The sequence below is a fragment of the Protomyctophum bolini genome (genome assembly GCF_963924005.1).
Source record: "Protomyctophum bolini genome assembly, chromosome: 11".
NCBI lineage: Eukaryota > Metazoa > Chordata > Actinopteri > Myctophiformes > Myctophidae > Protomyctophum > Protomyctophum bolini.
The window spans coordinates 9,389,064-9,408,420 of record NC_137872.1 but is presented as its reverse complement, the minus strand read 5'-3'; the positions used below and the strand labels follow the sequence as shown (position 1 = coordinate 9,408,420).

The 19,357-nt window shown below is 42.6% G+C and overlaps 1 protein-coding gene across 1 annotated transcript in view; it reads right to left on the bottom strand.

Annotated features, from left to right (window-relative positions):
- Positions 1–10,156: 10,156 nt before the first annotated feature.
- Positions 10,157–19,357, bottom strand: part of emp2 (epithelial membrane protein 2) — a 17,941-nt gene continuing 8,740 nt past the window's right edge. Inside the window, exons 2-5 of the mRNA XM_080775297.1 lie at positions 13,681–13,945; positions 13,423–13,531; positions 12,318–12,458; positions 10,157–11,471 (exon numbers count right to left, since the gene is read on the bottom strand). Coding sequence (XP_080631423.1) covers positions 11,302–11,471; positions 12,318–12,458; positions 13,423–13,531; positions 13,681–13,758 — 498 coding nt within the window. The 5' untranslated portion in view covers positions 13,759–13,945 and the 3' untranslated portion in view covers positions 10,157–11,301. The remainder of the gene's footprint in view (positions 11,472–12,317; positions 12,459–13,422; positions 13,532–13,680; positions 13,946–19,357) is intronic.

The window sequence follows — 19,357 nt, the reverse complement described above, 5'->3', positions numbered from 1 at the left end:
AGCATCAAAGCAATATTTTAAGTACTTTTTATTAGCAAGTGCATTCCATAGCGCTGGACCACACATGGACCTGCGACGGGAACAGTTCCTATGTAGTAAAAGATTATATGAAAGAAATAAAATATTTAACTGGTTTATATTTTACAATTTTAGTTATAGATGGCAAGTATAATGTTAAGGAATATTTGTCTTATTAGCCAGAGATCCTTTTAAAATGTTTCTATTACTGTGAGTGATATGGTCAGCTTCTGATGTCTTTCTTTCTTTCTAGATGTAGATGGAGATGACCGTAGATGCTGCTGGAACACTGAACCTGGTCTCCTGTGTGAACCACCCCATCATGGCTGCTATGTCCATGTGGACATTATGAGTGTTTGTATAGAGAGAAGCATGGCTGAAGAGCTTTGCATATCAGTCGTTTCTTGCTGCTGCCAAAGTCAAATTGTGATAGCTGTAGTGTTTAGTTCATGGCCGCTTATGAGATGTAGATATAAGTACACCTGACTGGTGGAAATAGCCTTGTGATACATACTGGGTGTGCTCTTTGGTTGTTCACAAAAGTAAACAAAATGCCACAAAATCACACAAATCAAGGGATGTCCGACAGTCCGTGTTGGATATTGTCCAACACCTAATTGCCGATATCAACAGATACCGATATATATATATATATATATATATATATATATATATATATATATATATATATTATATGCAGGCTTTTTCCAGTGGTGGAAACATAACTCAAACTTTTTACTTAAAAAAAAGTAGGCAATACTGCAATATAGAAATACTCCGTTACAATTCAACATGTACTCGAGTAAAGTTACAAAGGTTTTGGTAGAAAATGTACTTAAAATACCAAAAGTAATTATTAATAATTACTCATTATGCAAAATGTCTCATCTAAAATGATCTAATCTCTCATCTCAAGATTTAAAATGTATAAAAATCATTTGAAAATGGCAGATCTACAAGCTTGCATGTGTCTTATTGTATTGTGAGCTTGTAGATGTTTTTAATGTAAAATAATAAATAAAGTAAAATTAAGTTATTAATTTTTAATGCCTTTATCGGCCGATAATATCGGACATCCCTAACAAAAACATATATCAAACGTGTCAATACATTTCAAAGAATGCCACAAGTGGCACTAAAACTTCACCAATAAATAAAGAAACATCCACATGTTCCATAAATTAAATGCCACAAAGGTTTGCCGAAAAAATGAAGAAATTACAAAAAATAAGTTTCTTAAACATCTTCTTCCGTATGTCCATAGAACTTCAGCTCTGTTGCAGCAAGCCAGTACAATGTGTCATTGTCTAGGTCACCTAAGCCACGATCACCATTCGGTGGCCGGTATTTGGGGCAAATGGTCATTACGTGTTCCACAGTCTGTAGTGGATCCTCGCATTCACAATGGGCACTGTCCGAGATGTCCCACTTCTGCTTTGAGGGTTGTCCACTCCTTGCAGTGGAGGTGCTGGCAAAGAACATATTTGGGGTCCTCGATGTATTCCACTGGTCCCTCTGTCTTGCCTTCACCCAGGATGCCTTGGAGGTGTCAGCTGGTGTTGTGTGGAGCAGTTCCTGGGCCTGTGTGGCAAAGGGGCACAGTGACTTGAGGCACGTGTGCTGTGGCAAAGGTCGCCGTGACTTGGTGTGTGTGTGTGTGTGTGTGTGTTGTGGCAAACGGCACCGTGACTTGAGGCATGTGTGCTGTGGTGTCTCTGACGACCTTGTGGAGGAGATGGCTGGGATTCACTCAGCTGTGCCTTCTCAGTGAGGGCCAGCGTGGCTGTTTCTCGTCTGACCTCTGTTGGAGTGATTCCAGCGAGAACAGGCAGGCAGTTTGTTTGGGGTGGCCCATCCGGTGTTGAGGGCAGCATCCAGCTTCTTGACATGAGAGCTACGGCTCCAGACTGGGACACAGTAATCGGGTCGTCTGCATAGCCATACTTCACTGATGTTGTTGCAGGGAGGTCGTGGATGTAGCTGTTAGTGTTGAACAGCAGTTACTAGTTTATTTTCAAATAAATTTGTTTTACTGTTTTGTGAAGCAACTTTGGGTACCTTGAAAAGTGCTATATAAATTGTATGTATTATAAAAAAACAGACAGACACAGCAATTGTCGCCACACAGACATCACAAATTCCTATTGGCAGCAGCAACGATGTGCAAAGCCATTCATAGACTATAACTACCATGTATTCATTCCAGATGCTGCGAGGCTCAACCGGAGCCCCTACAGGTGGACATCTGCAGTTCTCGCTGTCCATGGATGAATCTGCATGGGGGGGCTCTGAAGGCGGCTCAAAGTAAGAAACCACTTAGACTTTTCCATTACTGCGAGTGGTATGGTCGGCTTCTGTTTTAAATGTTCTCTATACATTTTGTGTATGATGTGAAAGGACACAATGTACGTATATCTGGCTCTTGGTCACTTAAATTAATCTTTCGTTCTTTCTTTCTTAGGGTGGATGGGTCGTGGAAGGACAGAGATCCGTTCCAAAGCTTCCCTCCCGGAGGACTTCTGATGAGCTGTGAGTAGGAATATTTCTTGTTGGGATGGATATCTGTTGTACTGTTATGGTACGAAGTATAGCATGGCAGTATGATTCCTCCTAGTGGCACTATTTACTACAGTCATCCAAATGTTTTAAATATTTTATGATAAATCTAAATGACTCTGCACAATAGTTTGAGAGTCAATATCTCATCTGCTTTTAGAAGCACTTGAATAAAAAATGACAAAAGATGTTGAGGACTGTACATGTGTTGATGCCTCCTAGTTGCACTGTGGTTGAATGTCTGTCAGCCTTCCAAGCTAATCAAAGTCTTAAAACCCCAGCATCCCTATTCTGGGGGGAGCGTTCAGCAAAAAATAGCAGATCTACAAGCTCACACCGCGTTGCAACGTGTTGTGAGCTTGTAGAGCTAATGCTTTCTTCTTTCTCTCTCAGGATGGAAATGGCAGACGCAGCTGAAGCCTGTAGAGATCTGCAGGTCTGTCCATGGATGGATGGGAGGACGGAGATCTGGGTAGACGTCGCTGGAACGCCACTGCTGGACAGGGTACACGCACACACACACGCACACACACGCACACACAGAGCAAAGCTAATTTGGTGTGTTTTTTTTCTTTTCTTTCTTTGTTAGAATGGAAATATCGATAGACAAGCTGATGTTCCCGGACAGAGATCCGTTCCAAAGCTCCCCCCCCCCCCCCCCCCCCCGGGGCTTCCTCAGAGGACTCTGATGAGCTGTGAGTAGGAATAGTTATGGCTTGTTTCTGAGGATGGATAACTGCTTTTGTACTGTTATGGCACGAAGAATGGCATTTACTACAGTCATCCAAATGTTTTAAATATTTTATGATAAATCTAAATTACTCTGCACAATAGTTTGAGAGTCAATATCTCATCTGCTTTTAGAAGCACTTGAATAAAAAATGACAAAAGATGTTGAGGACTGTACATGTGTTGATGCCTCCTAGTGGCACTGTGGTTGAATGTCTGTCAGCCTTCCAAGCTAATCAAAGTCTTAATGACACTACCACTTCAACCCCAGCATCCCTATTCTGAGGGAGCGTTCAGCAAAAATAGCAGATCTACAAGCTCACACCGCGTTGCAACGTGTTGTGAGCTTGTAGAGCTAATGCTTTCTTCTTTCTCTCTCAGGATGGAAATGGCAGACGCAGCTGGAGCCTCTAGAGATCTGCAGGTCTGTCCATGGATGGATGGGAGGACGGAGATCTGGGTAGACGCTGGAGGACTTCGGACCTGGGCCTGGATGGATGGGAGGACAGAGGACGGAGATCTGGGTAGACGCTGGAGGACTTCGGACCTGGGCCTGGATGGATGGGAGGACAGAGGACGGAGATCTGGGTAGACGCTGGAGGACTTCCGACCTGGGCCTGGATGGATGGGAGGACGGAGATCTGTGTAGACGCTGGAGGACTTCGGACCTGGGCCTGGATGGATGGGAGGACTTCGGAGAGGAACTCAACATATACGAACCGCTTCGGTGAGGAACTCGACAGTACGAACCGCTTTAGGGTTGGGGCTTTTTTATAGGCTTTATAGTAAAAAGCCAATAATTGTCCGTTGCCGATAATCGGTCAATCCCTATTCTTAAACGTTACTGTAAGTGCATGTGTATGTTGTGACAGGACACACACACAGCAAAGCTAATTTGGGGTGCGTGTGTGTCTGGCTGTCTTTCGTTCTTTGTTAGACTGGAGATCTCAGCCGATGCACGAGATCCGAAGCTTTCCTGTTTCCGCTGAGGACTTCTGGGTCGCTGGGAGGCTCGGATGGAGCTGGAAGGTTCGGTAGACATCACTGGAACCCGTTTAGGCCTGTCGGAATTTGAGGTTTTATAATGGCCGATTTAATTGTTTCTCAAATAAATTACTAGTAACAATTTAATTGCGTCATAACATTCTAAATAAAACTTTGGCTTTTGTAGGCTTTGTAAACAAAAAGCTGCACATGGCATAATTCAACAACTTTATACACTAAAAGAGAAGAAAATTACAAAGTGACACGTTTAGAGCTTGTAGATCGGTTGCTTCCATTATTTCTTTAAAATGTTTGACAATGTATGAACATTTTCAACATGGAGACGATTATGACTAATCTCTAAAAAAGTATCTCAAATACTTGGCGATTAGGTAATTGTGACAGGCCTAAATCCTTCTAGTTGTGTTTTTTTATATCATGTTCTGTAATCAGTTAGGGTTGACTATAGACTTTTTTTAGGAACAAGATCATCATGCCGGTGAAGAGCACGTTTCTAGCCGATGGAGCAACTATTGGAGTTACATCACAGCAAGGTAACTATACAACACACGCACACACTATGATCATGACATCAGCTTGTGACTGCAACTTGTTCCTGTTCGCAGATGACTCGGCACTGCTAGTCTCGGACAGGAACAAACTGCAGGTTGAAAAGGCCCTCAGCTCTGAACTCGGTAGAATCTGCACCTGGCTCGCTGATAACAAACTATCTTTACACCTGGGAAAAACTGAATCCATTCTCTTTGGATCTAATAGTAATCTCAGCAAGGCAAATGGCTTCTTGGTTAGAGTTGGTGACAATGTTATCACACGTAAAGATGAAATTACCTACCTAGGTTCCATCCTGGAGGCTAATCTTTCCGGTGATAAAATGGCCACCAACGTAATCAAAAAAGTCAACCAAAGAACAAGATTCCTTTACAGGATCTCCTCACTAGTCAACAAAAACACCTTGAAGACCTTAACAGGAGCCCTCGTACAAGGTTTCTTTGACTATGCATGCACCTCCTGGTACCACAGCACCTCAAAGGCCCTTAAAACTAGGCTCCAGACCTCCCAAAACAAACTGGTCAGGCTCCTACTTGGCCTCACCCCCCGAACCTACCTCACTCCTGCCCGCTTTGACAGGCTGGAATGGCTTAGGGTCGACGACAGAGTACAGCATCTTGCAATGGGTCTGGTCCACAAGATTCGATACACCACCAAGATACCCATGTACCTGTCTAGATACTTCCTTTATGTTAACGAAGTCCACACCCACAACACCAGAGGGAGTGCAACGAACCATGTACAACCCAGATTCGGCACAAACAAGGGACTAAATTATTTTCACTCCTATGCCACCAAAATGTGGAACGCCCTACCAACAGTCATTAAGACATGTGACTCTCTTTTTCCCCTCACTGTATACGTTTATTTTCCCTTTTTACCTCCTTTATGATGAATTCCTGTTCTGTTCTTTGACTATATAGAAGTGTCTTATTTGTACGTCTCTAAATGTTTTGAAGAATTGAACATGGTGGACCCTCTTGTAAACAAGTGTAATGCTTAATTGGGACGTCCACTTGCAGTTAACAGTCTTTGTATTGAGTTTGTGCTTGACATGTACTGTAATTCTGCAAACTGTTAATAAATATTTCAATCAATATTGTTTTATGAACAAAGTAGTAATGAACATTTCTTTATTTTCTTTAGGACGTTGCTGGTCTCCTGTGTGGCTCCACCTGGAGGTCACCAGGGTTCTGAGTCACTCAGATCCTGACTGGTAGTGGTGATATGTAGATGTGATCAATCAGGGCTCTTTGAAAATAATAAACCAATATAAATAACTAGATCATAATGTAAATAAATGGATAAAACGAACGATAAAAAAATAGATTATAGTTAAAAGTAAATTAAAATGGTAAAATAAAAGTAAATTAAAATAGTAAATAAAATTAGTAATGCATAAAATAAAATTAGTAATGGATAAAATAAATATAATTAGTAATATAGACAATAATACATAAAATAAATTAAATTATCAATATAGTAATGCATAAAATTAGTAATAAAAGTAATACATAAAATAAATAAATGCATAAAAAATAAAATTAGTAATAACAGTAATACATAAAACAAATACAATTTGTAATGCATGAAGTAAAATTAGTAATAACATAGTAATACATCAAATAAATACAATTAGTAATATAGTTATACATAAAATTAGTAATAACATAGTAATATATAAAATACAATTAATACATAAAATAAATTCAATTACTTTGTGTTATAGAATGACTTAAAAAAACAAACAAAAATATCAATCACATCTACATATCACAACCAGGCTATATTGCCAGCAGGCAGGTGGACTGTAGACTCACTACAGCTGTCACAATGTGATATACTTTGTTTTGACCCAACTGGCCTCCAAGGAGAGGCGAGCATGGAGCCGGACATCTGATGATACACGAGAGAAGACGCCATAGTCAAAAAAAATTGTAATAAAAGTAATACGTTTTATGTTGATTGTAATTTATGCGTGATGCCATATATCTGTAAATATTCATTATTTTCTTGTTAATAAATTATTGCATTTATACCCGGGTGTCCGTTATGTGTCCATTACCCTTAGATCGCGCCGCCGTGGATTTATTTATTTCCCAAATGGTCTAAAAATGAGTTATTTAGCATACTTTTACCAATGAATTAGCCTATACACAGACAACGACTGATTAGCCTATTTTGGACGATATGGGTCTTTTCTCTCGAGTCAGTGTGGAGGCTACTGTGTAGTCTCACTATAGTCTACTCTGTGTAGATTACCCGGCGGTGTTGCTGCCCCTCCCGGGAGTCGCGGCTCATGGCTCTTCACAGACGGCACAGAGACAGCAGTCACTCCGCTGAACGTGTCAGTGTTGCTGCAGTGGTGTGAACCGTGCGGGCACTGGTGGTGGTGCTGAGTTCTGACAGCCGAGTCACAGCTTCTTCTTCTGAATTACTTTATCTTTGCCTTGGAAAATACATTTTGCGTTTTGCTGTCTCCCAAAACAAACCAGCACGCGCTACTGTTTGCTACAAAGCGACTGGAAGCGGACGAGCTTTACAGACATACCAATAGTAGCCAATCATATGCTGATTAGGCCAGTTGCTGTATAGCCTACCTACCCGATCACCAGGGAGCAACAAAACACACACACACACACACACACAATAGCCTTCTATATAATGCTGCGCACATATATTATATATATTTAAAAAAATACCCAGCATAATTTTTGGGAAGGCTAAGCCTTCCCTAGCCTTATACACACCCGCCGCCTATGGGCACTGTACTGTAGGCATATAATACCTGGCTAGGTGAAAACAAAAGAAACCTGATTAGCATTTGAGTACTTTTAACACTTCTGAACAGCCGGCGGAGAGGTTCACATTTTCGGAATTTTGCGACCGAGTCACAGAGGGTCAATAATTCCCAGAAAATCTGTAATGTTAATATAAAATGTCCACAAATCTTCATGGGGGCTAAAAGGGGCTGTTTAATTCTTCATGGGGGCTATAGCCCCCACAGACTCGACGTCGTTGCATAGTATAGAGATTACCCAAACATTGCCCATCTCCAATGAACAGCAAAGTGAGACTCATGCAGTGTCCTGTGGAATTAATACTTCATGAATTGTTATCTTTCAACTGCAAAAAGAGAAATTTCAAAGAACAAATCAATGCAGTTTTGTTTTGCTTTGAAACTAAGGACCTACGTCAGTGTCTTGAATTGATTAAGAGCCAGTATGATTCCACTGTGTGCACCATACTGTATGTAGACGATGACTACATATCATATGCAAATCTCACAGATATTATTCAAAAAACATTTTCTAACTCAAACAAACAGGATCATAATAACTCACAAACAACTGCTTTGGTTTCTGCTCATTTCGTACACCACACTTTTAGTTATAACCTTGGTCTGTGTCATTATTACACCTAATTTACAATAAATGCAAAAGGTACATAATAGGACCATCGATCTTGACCAGCAAATGACATCAATTTGACGGACATCAGAAACAATGGGTTAAAGCACAACATGCAAAGAAAACAAAAAAACAAAGATGGGCTGTAAATTGGAATTAGAAATTAATCTTCACACAGACAAATAGAGGATCGATCTGTCCCTCAACAGAGGTCACATCCTCAACCTTCTGCGTTGTTTTGATCAAAGTATTCAAGTATCATCGTTATTACTGACTGTAGATAGCAAAAACTAAAACATCTTCAATATTTTAATAGTCATTATTGGAAAGCTAACCAGTTACCAGCCAGTATGCCCATCCTATCCCTGTGGTCAAACTAGTCATCATGGACTCCAACCTAACAAACAACCCAGTACAGTGTGTAGACTGAAGTACTCAACTAGCCTCAGAATCTAGCTTCATGCCTACGCTACATGTCTAGAAACGGAGTTGATTCTAGAATCTGTAAGATGAATACAAGCTGGGTCAAGCCAAAAGAGGCAGAACGTTGAATTCAGGCTCGGCAAATGTAGATATTAACAAAATGTACTGTATATTTTAGAGAACAGTTGAGTAGCCACCATATGTGAAATATACAGTATATTAGTGAACATCTAAATCTAAAGTCCAAAAATAGTTTTTGCAAATTTGGGCCGTTTCCTTGTATGTTTTGAAGAATATAGCCTATGTTTTGAAAACAGATTTGACCTTCTTATGGCACAGAAACCATTTGTATTTAGTGGGCCATGAGGTCACGTCTTTCCCATCAAGGGCACAACATCATACTTTCTGTCACTGTGTAAACGCAGCTGCAACATGGATTCACAAATTGGATGAAGTGGCAGCGCACAAATGTTAATCATGCATAAACACAGAGTACTGTTCAGTGTTGATTTTGGTAGCAAGTTTCTATTTTAGTTTTAGTCATAGTCTTTTGAATATAGTTTCCATTTAGTTTTAGTCACATTTTAGTCACTTGGAATGTTTTAGTGTTAGTTTTAGTCGACTAAACATCATACGATTTTAGTCTACTAAATCTACGGTTGATTTAGTCGACTAAAATGTATCTTGGCGGGCCTTGATGCCGTCGTAATGACTGATTGTACACTATAGCTGCACAAGTCACAACGCGTCACGCTGAGACGCGTTATCAGCTTGTAGATCGGCTATTTTCAGCATGCAACCTTAAGTGTAAAATGACGTATACTGGATCACTTGTCCACTACTAGTCCCTTCCTAACATTTTAGTCTAGTTTTTATTTGTTGATGAAATTAGTCTTAGTTTTTTAGTCATCATAGCTTATAGTTTTCATTTCCAGTTTTCGTCAGTGAAAAAGGTAGTCGGACATTTTTCGTCGACGAACGCAACACTGGTACTGTCATGGGTGTGGTTTTAGTTTGGTGTTGTCCAAATGAACCAGCAGCCTGGCCACAGAGAGAAAGACTATGCACACACTATGTCACGAAGAGCTTCTGAAGACACTTTCAGAGATAAGGATTTGTCACTTTCACTGCTTCAGTTCAAACACAACAATTCAAACACAACACCAAACCCATTTGGTGTTGTAAACATTATGTTATAATTTAGCTATTGAAAAATAGCAGATCTACAAGCTCATAGCACGCCACCGAGTGGCGTGCTATGAACTTGTAGGTCTGCTATTTTTGAAAAATCGTGAAAATCTGCCTCAAATCTTTCAGAGAATTGTCATGATTTAGAAAACTTTTTTTATTTCGACGTCGGGTCTAAATGGGTTAAAGACTCTTGACCCTGATAGTGGTTTCAAACAATAATTATCTTTCATAGTTTTTCAGTAAAGCCTTTGAACACGATAAAATAGACGATGAAATCACATCTCTTCTTTTTTAATTCTGATTTCAAGTTCTTTTTTTTTTTATCCCAAACATCACAGCACACCACTGAGTCATTAATTGTCACCGTTAAAACACAAGAGTCAGCAACATGATAAAAGCATACAAACAAAAGGCGTTTAAAATCCTACATATCGTAATACATATCATAATCTCTACAGCTTCATTACACTTCATTTATTCTACGTGGTTAACATAAAGAGTACATTTGTTTTTATTCTTTTACTTTTTCCAGCAATGTTTTCTTTTTGTTGCCATTTACTTGAACTATACATACAAAGTGAATATGTACAAAATAGATTCCTTTGTCTTTAGCTTCACTTAAAAAAAGGAGAGAAAAGAAAACAGAATGGACCCAATGGAAAGTCCTGGGATGGATCCCAATAAGGTAAGTCTCCTCCCTCGTCTCCTTTAACGATTTAATAACCGGGTTCCTTCCTATACGTGAAGTGAGATGCAAGGAAGCAGGAGACAAGGAGAGGAGAATAATCCGTGTGTTGGAACGATGCAGCTCATGTCCTTTGCTGAGAGGAAGAGGAGGAGAGGAGCAGGTGTCAGATGAAGATGATTGGAGGCACGATGGCTGGGGGCTGAGGCGTGTGCGTGTGTGTGTGTGTGTGTGTGTGTGTGTGTGTGTGCATGCGTGCGTGCGCACGGGTGTGTGATTCTGTAATTTGGTTTTTAACCTGAGTTTAGGAGCTAATGGATCAACATTCTGCCAATTGCCTGTTAGTTTAATTGTGAGAGTAGAAATGTAATGGATCCATAATGGTCCATTTTGCAGATTTGTGTAGTCGTGTGGTTAATAGAGGAACAACGTGGACAGGCTTCATGAACTTACAAAAATACCCATAAATGTCAGATCAGTTCATGGACTTGGTGGTTTTTAAATGGCCCATGGACTCTTTGTGCCATTTGGTGATATTGACACTAGGTGGCAGCATTGGACAGAGATGAAACCCTGTGTGTGTGTGCGTGTGTGTGTGCGTGCGTGCGTGTGAGAGAGAGAGAGATGCAGAGTCCAGGCGTGCGTCCTTTTGTGACAAACACCTTGACCCGTACGTCGTCAAACACAACACATTTACAGCAAGCCTCGACCGCCACCGACGACGTCAACCTGTGTCTATTTGCGCTTCCGGAGCACCAGGTACATGAGGCCGCTGATCAGAGTCATGGGGAAGCTGACCCAGGCCAGGATGTAGGAGGCGCCGTACGAGCCCTTCTTAATGCTGTCCACGTGGAAGCTGTCCCTCTCTGCCGTGTAGATGGATGCTGCCATCATCACGCACAGAGCTGAGAGGAGGAGAGGTAGAAACATATCATCATCATCACCATACAAATCAAAGTACATCCAGTACAACTTACATTATAAAATCAGGGTAAATTACAAAGTTTTCTGAAATAAATATTTTCACGATTTAAAAAAGAATAGCAGACCTATGAGCTTGTAGATCTGCTATTTTTCAATAGCTAAATTATAACATAATGCCTAAAACACCAAAAGGGGTTCCCGCCCAAAATGGGTTAACACCTTGAACGCCCGTTACCATAGGGTGCGGTAGGAGGCCAGTGACATTTACCACATAAGCAGAGAAGAAGAGCTCTTGTTGTTGATGTTTGAACCGGAAGTGTAAATGTGTTAATGTTCTAAGCGTCACAGCCGTACACTAGCGACCGATCCATTGATATCGTTAGTGACAGCTCAAATGAATATTTAAGTAAGCTCTGAACGTCGTACTTTATCCCATTATGACCACTAAAGTAACCAAAGGCCGCGTGCATGTGAACGGAGGATTGGGGATGTTTGCTGTTTCTTCCATGGATGCTATAGCGACTGAAGCTCATTTATATGAGGAGTGAAGCGAAACAGCCAGTCAATCAAAACAAACGAAACAATAACTCAATTGAAACGGGAGCAATCGCGGTTAAACATGTTGTGGAGCATTCCTTTGAACTGACCAAATTATGGCAGGAGGGTCAGTTTTAAGGATATGTTAGAAGGATGATTGTAATTGGCCGGGTCATGTGAGATAAAACACCGTCCTAGAACAAACTCCTTGTTTGTGTATAGATGCAGCTGGGCTTTGGGTGCGTGCGTGCGTGCGTGTGTGCGTGCGTGTGTGCATGCACGTTACATACAGGCCAGTATCTGGATGATGGCCGTGAAGACAAATCTCTCTCCTTGTTTCAATCTGAAGAGCTGGAGGATGAACACGAAGAAGCCGACGCAAGACAGGATGGTGGCGAGGATCATGGTGGCCTGGACCGCCTGGAGATAGGCTGGAAACACGCACACGCACACACACACACACACACACACATTACACACAACTGTTACACACACCGCAACATACGTAGTCAACCAAACATATTGGGCCCGATTCACTAAGCTGTTTTTGTTTTACACCTACTGTATATTTTGGGTGTAAAGGAAATTCCCAAACTAACCCACGTTAGTAGTCTGATACAGTAATGTTTTTTTGTTTGTCTGAGGGCCGCTCTTTCTCAAGTCTGCTTGGATGCAGACGTACATGATGGGACCAAAGCTTGCTGTGTGTCATTAGAGTGCCTTATTCTATACTACTATCGTGGGAAGTTTGGAAAAATCCTTTACACAAAAATATGGGCAGCTTAGTGAATCTCTACTTAACATGCTATTTAAATTATAGATTGTAGACCTGGCATATACAGACCTGGCATATAGTGTGTATAGTTTATTTAGACTGATGATAGGTTCTTGGTTTATCTGTGATCCTAGATTAGTATTTCTATTTGATGTATTACTATTACCTCGTGTTTTCCTTGAAAAACGAATTACGAGCCTCTGCTAAATGCCTACATTATAAATAGTACAATAATTGATTCAGTTTCATTACAGCTACCAAGTCGGACAGACTGACAAACAGTACTGTACTGTACTCTACTGTACTGTACTCTACTGACTGGAACTAATTTCTGAGAGCCCAATCTAAACGGTAAAATACCGTAAATAGACAGTATGGGTCGCCTTGGATGTTGAGACGTTGAGAAACAGTAAACTAAGTCGCTCTATCTTAGATGAATCTACGCAAAGCATACAATCATTGGAGAGAATATGTAGAATTATTCCCATGCTTTATCCCCTCCTTTCTCTCCCTGTGTGTGTGTGTGTGTGTGTGTGTGTGTGTGTGTGTGTGTGTGTGTGTGTGTGTGTGTGTGTGTGTGTGTGTGTGTGTGTGTGTGCGTGCATGCTTGTGCATGTTACCTGCTTCAGCAGTGTGGCTCTTCTCCACAGGGTAGCAGGTGGCATTGCAGGAGTACCACAGGTCAGAGTAGATCACATCTAAACCAGGCGGTGACACCATCCACCACGCCTAGAACACAGACAGACAGACAGACAGACAGACAGACAGATGGAGGTAAAGGGAAACGTCATCAAAACATCTCAATCTTACTCAAAACAATCACATACATTCAGTGAAGCCCTTCACATCCACCACCATGAGGCTGTATTCGTACTCACATTGTATATAGTGGCGACGAAGAGCAGGACAGCTGAGGCCACATGGAAGAGGATGATGAAGGCTAAGACGATCAACATGGCTGTCCTGAGTCGGGCTGAATCTTCTGACTGGTACTTGTCTTGTCACACTGCTTCCTGAGCAACTGGGTCTCTCAGCAGGATGCTTAATTGGTCGTGTCTGCGTCTGGCTGTCTTGTTGAATGACAGGTTGAGAGGCGGGCAGGAGTGGATGGATGGTCAACAGGCTGGTTAATGGCTGAGGATGCTGTAAGAGAGATAAAAGACTGCTTTAGTATCACTGAAAAAAAGTGTTTGCACCATTGCTCTAACCCCAACCTGTCATGTCCACGGAAGCTCACACACACCTGTGCCCACTTCCACATCTGTTTCCACTGAGTAGCCACAGAATATAATTGCCTCACTCATGCCCAGTCTATGCTCATGCCACTATTCTCTGCCTGCTGATCAGACCAGTTTGACTCTAGACTAGCACACTGTGAAGCTGTGAAGCTCTTACTCTGCCTTAACGCCCTTGTACTTCAGCCCGGTTGGACAGATCACTAGTGTTTTGGACCAGGACCGGACCCACAGTTTATGGCTAAAGCTTGGACCAGGCGCCACCCAACCTGCACAATCGGGAGAAATTAGGGGTTCAGGGTTTTGCTAAGTTGCTCAAGGACACTTCGACAACTGTGGGGGAGCCCGAGATCGAACTGGTAACCTCACGTTTCCACATCCAGCTGCTCTACCAGCCACTCAACCCCGGAGCCACTGCCGCTCCGTGAGATTTCATAAGCACATTTCCCGAATGCACAATCAAAAGAAAGCCAAGTTTCTATAGTGTGAATCTAGTTGGGAACCACTGAAATATGTGGGTGTCTCTTTCCCACCTCAACCCAGACCGGGGGGGGGGGGGAGAGTTCAAGCCTATGGTGGAGGGGCAATATGCTATATGGGCACGCGGTCCCATCCACCACTGCAATGCCTACATCTGCAACCAATTACCAAAACATTTCAAAACAAAAGAAAACTGCCAGGATAATGATAAAGCCAGGGAAATATTTACATTATGATACCGCCTTGAATTACACAATTCAGTGTGTGTGTGTGTGTGTGTGTGTGTGTGTGTGTGTGTGTGTGTGTGTGTGTGTGTGTGTGTGTGTGTGTGTGTGTGTGTGTGTGTGTGCGCGTGTGCGTGTGCGTGCGTGTGTGTGTGTGTGTGCACGTGCATGAGTGTGTGTTTGTTTATTGTACACACAAACTTCAGTTTATGTGGGAGTAGAGTATTTACAGGGATTGGAGGGTGAGAGTTAATGACAGAAGGAGTTGATTATTTTGACATGTTTTAGGAAGAACACAGAAGCTCTGCCACGCTCTGTCATTTCATGACACAATGATGTTGGTTGGGTATAAACTTTACAATCCAGTGTGTACAGTATATGTACAGTATGTATCTATCTTCATCAGTGGTTCTGAAAAACGTTTTCGCTGGAGACCCAAAAGAAATGAGTTGTCTCTCTGGGACCCAAACTAGGAAAACTAAAATAATGATTCTGTATTTTCTCTATGCTTCTTAAAATGTTTTAAATGTATGGAATTTCTTAAGATGTTGAGAGAATGAGAAATAAAAGTGTGACCCTTCACTTGTCATTATGTTTTAATGGGTCAATGCACAGTGCACTAGACTAGAGGAGCCAGAGGTTAATGTGGTGGTTAAAAGTTTATTCATGTTTGTATATTTATCATTTGAAATACATATCTTTTTTAAATGTAGGTCCTAACCCATTGTTTGGGAATCACTGACACATACTGTAGATGCATTTTGTGTTTTTAATTGCGTCCCAGATTACTATGAAAACCTGCAAAAACAAGTCAGTCAGTCCGCCTCCATATATGGAGCTGACCTGTTCCATATGTTGATCCTTCCCTACCCGTCCTTCCTCTTCGACCTGTTGTTTCAGCGCCCTCAGGGCATCTTACTGGTAATTTAAACTAAAGTATACATCCCAATGTGACACTACTGAATATTTCATATGACAACACAATATATTTGCTGGTCACATCTACATTTATGGGAACATAATACTGTCTACTGTAGAATCTAAATGCTTTAAAAGCTGAGTAGGCAAAGATACACAGTAGCATCAGTAGAGGAACACACGCACACACACACAAATGCACGCACACACACACAAATGCACGCATGCACACACGCACACACACACACACACACACACACAGCCAGACAAGGAATTAGGCCTCTCCGCCAAAACGGAGTCGCAGTAAAAACAGCCTCGCCCCACCGACAGGAAGCAACACTCTCTGCGTGCGTGCGTGAGAGAGTGCATGCGTGCGTGTGTGTGCGCGCGCGCGTGTGTGTGTGTGTGTGTGTGAGTGTGTGAGTGTGGCGTTTGGCTGTGGGGTGTGCCAAGGGATAGGCCTGCCCTGTCTGGAGTGGGGGATGGGGAGGGGGGAATGAAGCAAGTTACACAAAAAAATATTCATTCATGATACAGGCCCTACAGCATGTTACAATAGTTTCAGTTCCCTATTGAATACGGTCCTTTGAAAATACCTCAACTGAAAACAATCGGCCTTAATTAAGTCTCAAACCGACCACAGAGTACACTTTCAATACTTTTTCATCTCGTGCAGTTATAATGATGAAAATGATGACAAACAAGTTAACAACTCATACTATGGAGGTTAAGCACTTGACCAGTTTTACATTTCATTGCACAGCGGTGTCACACAGACATAAGCTCACATTGCGAGCGATGCGTTGTGAGATTGAATATCTGCTTTTAAAAGTTGCCTATGGGCAACCAGGTTAAAACTAAATTCTGTACAGTATACCATGGTACCATACAGTAGAGTACGCTTGAAATGGCTTAGCTGTGTTAGCTGTGTTGCATTCATGACCCGGCCACAACATTCTCCTGTGATGTGGTGACTGTGACCCACTTCTGGGCCCCCGGTTCCACCGTGTTGAGAAATGGCGCTTGAAATTCCCTGACCGTCAGCCTGCCAGGCATAACATTTCCTCATCACTGGCGTTTCTGGAGTGGCCAGCATCTGTGGCAGCCAATCAGATCTCGAGGGGTTGGCCACGGACCTGTATTCTGACCTATGGGACGGTCCAAATGCACCCGGAGAAACAGAAGGACTGTCACAGCTGGCTAAGTAGCGTGATTTGTACTGTTGTCGGAGTCATGAGCCAAAGGTACAGTGCATCTAAACGCAGACACAGTCACTGACACATCACTTCTACACTGTGAAGCATTTGACATACTGTACTAACTAAAGCATACAATCTATAATAGTAGCTTAATAGCAAAAAAATGATTCAGTATTTCGATTAAAATATAGCAAAAATAGCCGATCTACAATCTCAAAATGCGTCGCACTGCAACGCGTTTTGAGCTTGTAGATCGGCTATTTTTGCTACGACAGTATATTGTATGCAATGTTGTTCTCTGGCGTGAGTGTGGAACTATATAGTGGCCCTCTGGAGTGAGTGTGGATTGTGGAACTATAGTGGCCCTCTGGAGTGAGTGTGGAACTATAGTGGCCCTCTGGAGTGAGTGTGGAACTATAGTGGCCCTCTGGAGTGAGTGTGGAACTATAGTGGCCCTCTGGAGTGAGTGTGGAACTATAGTGGCCCTCTGGAGTGAGTGTGGAACTATAGTGGCCCTCTGGAGTGAGTGTGGAACTATAGTGGCCCTCTGGAGTGAGCGTGGAACTATAGTGGCCCTCTGGAGTGAGTGTGGAACTATAGTGGCCCTCTGGAGTGAGTGTGGAACTATAGTGGCCCTCTGGAGTGAGTGTGGAACTATAGTGGCCCTCTGGAGTGAGCGTGGAACTATAGTGGCCCTCTGGAGTGAGTGTGGAACTATAGTGGCCCTCTCCATCGTCAAAGTTGCCCACCTCTGTACTAAAGGAACGCACATTATACATCACAACAGACATGTGCACATACATACAACGTGACCCTACGCACGCACGCACGCATCTGATTCTGTCTGCAGCTGCCTTCCTGTTGCACTGCCAGAAGAAAGGGGGAGGAGCGAGGGAGGAGACAGAGGTGGAGAGACAGAAGGGAAACCCACTGACGGCGGGATGAGGAAGGAGGAGGGAAGAATAAAAACATGAGAGAGAACACACGCGCTATACAAACAACACACGTACAACAATGTCCACCGAATGGCAGAGAAGTAGATCTGTGTTTAGAGAGACAGAGAGGAGAAGACCATGACTGTAGACAGATTATATATATTGTATACTATATAGAATGTATACTTGCGGTGTGTGACATTAAAGATAGTCTCTATCGCTCTCTTTTCCCTCTCTCTGTCCTCCCCCTCTCTCAATCTCTCGGTCTTTCCTCTTTGTCTGTTTGCCTGTCTCCCTGCCTGTCTCCCTGCCTGTTTCCCTGCCTGTCTGTCTGCCTGTCTGTCTGTCTGTCTGTCTGTCTGTCTGCCTGCCTGTCTGTCTGTCTGTCTGTCTGTCTGTCTGTCTGTCTGTCTGTCTGTCTGTCTGTCTGTCTGTCTGTCTGTCTGTCTGTCTGTCTGTCTGTCTGTCTGTGTCTGTCTGTCTGTCTGTCTGTCTGTCTGTCTGTCTGTCTGTCTGTCTGTCTGTCTGTCTGTCTGTCTGTCTGTCTGTCTGTCTGTCTGTCTGTCTGTCTGTCTGTCTGTCTGTCTGTAGGCTCTCAGGGATTCGTGGGAATAAGGTTCTGTGGCTCATGGGGGTTCAGCTCAGTGTGAAATCACCGATACACACTTCTGACAGCAGACAACAGCTGCACGCACGCACACACAGACACACACACACACACACACACACACACACGTACACACGTAGACACAAGCACTTGTACACACAAGACGTGGTTAGCACGTACACACACTTATGCCATGCCTGCACATAGAAGCATATATCACACACACACACACACACACACACACACACACACACACACACACACACACACACACACACACACACACATGCTGTCTTAATCATAACCACATGCATGGCATATGCTGAACATGCCACACATAATCCCCCATGGTCTGGTATGCATAACATGGATATTTCACAGGTATTCACACACTATACATCACAACAGACATGTGCACAATGCACATACAATGTGACCCTACGCTCACACACACACACACACACACACACACACACACACACACACACACACACACACACACACACACACACACACACACACACACACGTACGTTTGTAATCCTTGTGGGAAGGTGATCGCCATTTTTCACCTTTAACCTTAAAGGCCTAGTATTCATATACAGTTTTAGGTGAAGGGCGGTGTGACATCATGTAATGTTGTAGTTTTATGTGAAGAGCGCTGTGACATCATGTTGTAGTTTTCGGTGGTCACCGAAAACTGGACCAATAGGGAGGGAGTTGATATATCTACATAATGACGTCCTTCAGAACTTCTGATGGGAGATCTCAGTCAGAACACGTTCTTCTCAGACCTCATGCATCCCCAGACTCTGAACTATAGTTGGGAACACAGGCATGCGACTTCATATAAATCAGGCATAACTCCAAGCCCAACCCCGGAGCCTAACATCTAGCTGCCAAATCCTATAAGCACCCCAAGCATTGTAAGCCTATAACCTTTGTTACTAAAACATTG